We start from the raw sequence: 5,592 nt of genomic DNA on the forward strand, positions 1-5,592 counted from the left end.
GGTTGGATGAGGGGGGGGGGTGGGGGGGTGAGATCTATTGTCTGCCACATACAATGCTTTTTTAACACCTCTCTGGGCAGGGTAATAACATCTCCTAGACTCCAATTATGCAAATGCAATCAACGCAGGTTGTGACTTTGTGACTAACAGATTATGTGGATTGGAGCGAAATTCACCATATTTATTCCCAGATAATTTTTTCTGAATTGAGAAAGTTGGATGTCCAATGAAACGTCTTCAAGAAAAATACAGCAAGTCCAGTTGCCTTGACTTATTTTTTACAGATACATGTGTGAAAATGTCATCTCATGCTCCCTGAACCAGTCACAATCTGAGCCCAATGAATCGTGGCGTTGTCATCTTGGAATATGCCCATGCCATCAGGGAAGAAAAAAATTCCATTGATGGAAAAATCTGGTCATTCAGTATATTCAGGTAGGCAGCTCGTTTTTTTGGGGGGGACATAGGGTTGCTGAACCTAGACTCATTATCCAATGTAAGGCTCTTTCCTATTTGCTTAGCTAAACACACTGGCCACTTTATTAGTTACACCTTGCTGGTACCCTCTTTTGTCTTTAGTACTGCCTTAATTCTTTGTGGCAAAGTTTCAACAAGGTGCTGGAAACATTCCGTAGAGAGTTGGGTTCCTATTGACATGATAGCATTACGCAGTTGCTGCATATTTGTAGGGCTGATACATCGACAAAGTCGATAATCAATAATGAAAATTGTTGCCAACAATTTTCACTATGGATTAGTTGGACTGCTTGCACCCTCACTCACTCCCTCCCCAGATCACTGACATGCTTATTATTGAAAGGCTGGGCCATCCCAGGGAAAGTGCTGGGGTCCAGGTGAGGCCACAATATAGTGCAATTTACCCCGAACCAGGAGCGGACTGTTCAGCAACGGCCCACGGCCTCCCCCAAGTCTCAGCCGCCTTCTTTCCTCGCTGCTCAGTGGACGGGATGAATAGAGATGTACAACTGGAAAAAATAGGATTTTTGTACTCACCGCAAAATCATTTTCTCTCAGTTCATTGAAGGACACAGGGCAACAGATCGTAGATCCTGTATGGTAGGGTATATCGCCACCTGCAGGAGTAGGACGCTAGGCACATAACAAAAGCCAAAGAAAGCCTAGGGGCGGCCCCTGCTGGTGGCCAAACCCCCCACCTGCTGACAAGTCTCCAGTAAGTAACAAGCAGTTAGGAGTACACCCCCAATTTAAAGGGCGGGACCTGTGTCCTTCAATGAACGGAGAGAAAAGGATTTTACGGTGAGTACAAAAATCCTATTTTCTCTCCCGTTCATTGAAGGACACAGGGCAACAGATCGTAGATCCTGTATGGTAGGGACGTCACCAAGCAGTAACACACTGAGGGATGGGCAAAACAACTAAAAAACCAGAAAAGACCCCTCAAGGAGCCGCTTGCAATACTTTGCGCCCCAACCCAGCATCCGCCGATGCCGAAACATCCACCCAATAAAACCAAACAAAGTCGTGGATGGAAGACCAAGTAGCGGCCTCACAACCTGAGAAACAGAGGCACCATGGCGGAAGGCCCAAGATGCCCCAACAGCCCTAGTAAAAAGGGCAGTGACAGGAAAATGTAGGCTCACGCCCCTTAAAGGCGTACGCCTGAACAACAACATTATGATCCACTGAGCAACGGTAGCCGCCGACACGGCCCGACCCTCACGAGGGCCCCCCGGAAGCAAGAACCAGGAATCCAACTCACAGAAAGAAGCCGCAGCTTCCAAATAAAAACACGAAGAGCGCGAACCCCAGCCAAACAGGCCAGCGTTCCATCCCGACTATGAACCGGCTTCGGGCACAGAGAAGGTAAGGCAACGTCCTCACCCAGACGGAATGCCGACACAACCCCAGGCAGAAATGCCGGCCGAGGACGTAGAACAGCGTCGTCCCCATTAAGAACAAGCAAAAGGTGACTTGCAGGACAAGGCAACCAACTCAGACACCCGAACGGAAGCGATGGCAACCAAAAAGGCCACGTCGTGGGACAAGGACAGAAGCGGCCCCGGAGGTAGTTTCGTGCTCGCGCTCCCAAAACCGCAGCACCCTCCAGGAATGCGTCCCGGAGACCACCCAGCAACGTGTACTCACGCCCCAGTATGGCGTCCAAACACTCCCCAGCACCAGGCAGAGTGACCCAGTAAACAGCTGACAAGCCCCGCGGCCTGCAGCAGGTCTGGCCCTTCCAGGGCAGACAGGACCACCCCACCATGCCCCCAGAGCCCCTCAGGGCGCAAATGGGGAAGCTACACCAACAGTTAGGGCAGCTGCCCAAAACCAAAATGGCGGCCGCCCATGCTCCACCAGGCCGCAAGGCCGGGGACTAGATTTGGGGGCCATTACCGGCACATACAGGTCACCCCTGGAGACTGTGGAGTCCTGCCACCTCACCTTGGTCCGCAACGGACCGGAACCCCCAGCAGAAAGCCCTCCCAGGGAGCAAAAAGTGGCCGATCTGCTAGGCCGCAAGCCGGGGACTAAATTTCCGGCCGCGGGTTAAACGCGGCCCACATCGCGGTAATCCGCCCTCTAGTACCGCGGCTCCACAAAAGCCGGGGACTAAATTTTCGGCCTCGGGTCACACACGTGGCCCACGGCGGTAATCCGCCTCTCAGCACTGCGGCCCCAGCGGACCGGCACCAACTGCCCAAGCCAAGGCCCCAAGGAGGGGGCCTACCACACATGCCACGCTAGGCCGCAACAACCGGGGACTAAAATTTTTCCGGCCGCACTTGCAGCCACCACCAGTGCGGAGGTGGCACCCCGCTGTCCAGCGGCGCTGTCCCGGACCAGCCATCCTCCATCTCAGGGTGCAGCACCCAGCGAGGAAAACTCCACGGCCCCCCTAGGTCACAAAACCAGGGACAAAATCAGTTGCCGCGGGCCGCAGAAGCGGCCCCACCACAGGCACAACAGCGGTGAGCCAGTGACAACCACTGCAACAGGCCCAGACTGTTCAATGGCCACAGCACAAGTCACCCTGCACTGGGCTCCGACAGACCCCCAGTCCAGCATACTCACCTCCTAGGGGACGCAGGAGAAAACCCTGGGAAGTATCGCACCAGTAAACTGGGAGCGTCAATGCAGAACACAACCGCACCAAATTCAGGGTCCAGCAGGGATGACGAAACGCCACCTGACCGTAGCCGGGGCGCCGCCAGCTGTGAAGGGTACTGTGACTGGGCAGCCGAGACCCCCAGTCATATGCACCCCTCTGGGAAGACTCCCACAGGCCACTCTGAGATCGAGTTAGCGCAGCCGACCCACCGGAGCAGAGTCTGCATACGCACGTAGGCCAGACTGGGTCGGACTACAAGGATCTATGCACATCCAGCGTGTCACCCAGCCGGCAATTGCTTGAAGATTCAACCAAAAAAAACGAAGAAAAAGAGAAGAATCCCAGAGAAAAAATTCTTAGCTCCTTACTCCTGACGCTAGGCAAAAAACTGGAGACTTGTCAGCAGGTGGGGGGTTTGGCCACCAGCAGGGGCCGCCCCTAGGCTGGCTTTGTCTTTTGTTATGTGCCTAGCGTCCTACTCCTGCAGGTGGCGATATACCCTACCATACAGTATCTACGATCTGTTGCCCTGTGTCCTTCAATGAATGGGAGAGAACAGTAGTGTGCTGTATGTGCGCGTATTATGTGTTGTATGTGTGCTGTGTGTACAGTAAGTGGAATCAATGGCATAACTGGGGGGTAAGACTGTGCGGCTGCCCCGGACACAAAGGGGGGGGGGAGCGAATATTAAGCCTGTGATGCACTGCACATGCAAGCGGCGGTGCATGGAGCTTTGCATTCAGTTTGTCCAACAATAGCCTCTCCAGCGCTCACGTATGAATCCGCGCATCAGGCAATCTACAAACACATACTTCTAGATAGTTGCTGGCTTTTTATTCTTTGCATACCTTATTTTTATTTCCCAGTCTTCTGAAAATGGCCATGTTAAGGGCAGATAACTAGCTCTCCATTTACTTCCCGGAACTCTGGCACATATGACTAGGACATGTGATCATGTACATCTCAGGGGAGGAAAATGCCTTTCCCAGAGATCTCGGGAAATTACAGATAAGAATTCCCAGCAATGCTTTGCTGATGTAACCTTCCCAAGATTCAACGCTTTGGCACTTAATTTGTGCCGTAACTAGACAAAGAAAATATTAACTATTCTTAAGTAAAATGAAATACCAAGTTAAATGAATGTAAGATGATTTTAAAATCAGCATGCAGAGCTGCATGCAGATGTGATTTTTAGCAAAAGGGGGTAAAAGGTCCACTTTAATATTTAAACAAAACAGTTAAATTACTAATGTTTGCCAATAAACTAAAACATTTTACATACAAAAATAATAATTTTTAGCCAATTAATCTAAAAAAAAAAAAAAAAATCTGCCAACTAAAATCGATTATGAAAATAATAGTTAGTTGCAGCCCTACAGATCTGGTCAGCTGCACATGCATGTTGCATATCTCCCATTCCACCACATGCCAAATGTGTTCTATTGGATTGAAATCTGGTGACCGTAGAGGCCATTTGGGTACAGTGAACTCACGTTCAAGAAACCAGTTTGAGTTGACTTTAGCTTTGTGGGCATGGCGCATTATCCTTCTGGAAGTAGCCATCAGAAGATGGGTACGCTGCGGTCATAAAAAGGATGGCTATGGTCGGCAACAATACTCAGGCAGCGGGATTTAAACGTTGCTCTATTGGTACTAAAGGGCCCTACCAAAAGTGGTCCAAGGAAGGAAAACCGGTGAACCGGGTACAGGGTCATGGTGGGCAAGGCTTATTGATGCACATGGGGAGTAAAGGCTGGCCAAAGTCCAATCCAAGAGCTACTGTATGCTACGAGTAAACTCACTTTGGATCCAATATCTCTAACCAATTGCTTTAAGGATACTTACATATCTTTTTGCACTTCAGCATCATTAAAGCGACGACCAATAAGACGTTTTGTAGCATAAAATGTGTTGTTGGGATTAGTCACTGCTTGTCTCTTTGCTGGCATTCCAACTAGTCGCTCCCCATCTGCTGAAAAGGCAACAACAGAAGGAGTTGTTCTGGTACCTTCTGAGTTTTCAAGAACCTGAAAAGGAAAGATGTTAAGGACATCAGCTAAAACCGGGCACAGTAGCAACGGCTACAGAATTTCTTTATGATCATCAAATGTGTAGCTTAGGAGCATGAATTAAAAAAAAAAAAAAAAAAAAACACAGATTATCATCTCCAAAACATAATTTAGTTCCTGTGTCACAGTAATTTTTCCAACAAACTAAATTCCTACAATTTTGCAATGATGTTATTAGTGGCATGTTAGCCAAAACAATCGAAACCTGCAATTGGTTACCAGCGGTGTCGGCAGCGGTGTCCTTGTGGGGATGTTGCAGGCGCCGGCGCCCGCAATGAGGAAGCCGATTGTTCGTTTACATGTCATCTTGGCGATGTCGCCGAGATGACAAGTAAATCTGCAGCCGGCCAGTCCCCCTCCGTTCCATCCTACGGCGCCAAGTCTCTCCTCACTGCAGGTAGCAGAGCGGCAGGGTCAAAAGTAACCCTG

General features: G+C 49.9%; 1 protein-coding gene across 1 annotated transcript in view; it reads right to left on the reverse strand.

Moving 5' to 3' along the window:
* Positions 1-5,592, reverse strand: part of HSPA9 (heat shock protein family A (Hsp70) member 9) — a gene marked incomplete at its 3' end in the record, with an annotated part of 84,013 nt that overhangs the window by 30,457 nt on the left and 47,964 nt on the right. The window contains exon 4 of the mRNA XM_018574419.1: positions 4,940-5,121. Within this exon, the coding sequence (XP_018429921.1) occupies positions 4,940-5,121 (182 nt within the window). The remainder of the gene's footprint in view (positions 1-4,939; positions 5,122-5,592) is intronic.

The sequence above is a fragment of the Nanorana parkeri genome, unplaced genomic scaffold (assembly GCF_000935625.1).
Source record: "Nanorana parkeri isolate BGI_ZX_2015 unplaced genomic scaffold, ASM93562v1 scaffold2952, whole genome shotgun sequence".
Taxonomy (NCBI): domain Eukaryota; kingdom Metazoa; phylum Chordata; class Amphibia; order Anura; family Dicroglossidae; genus Nanorana; species Nanorana parkeri.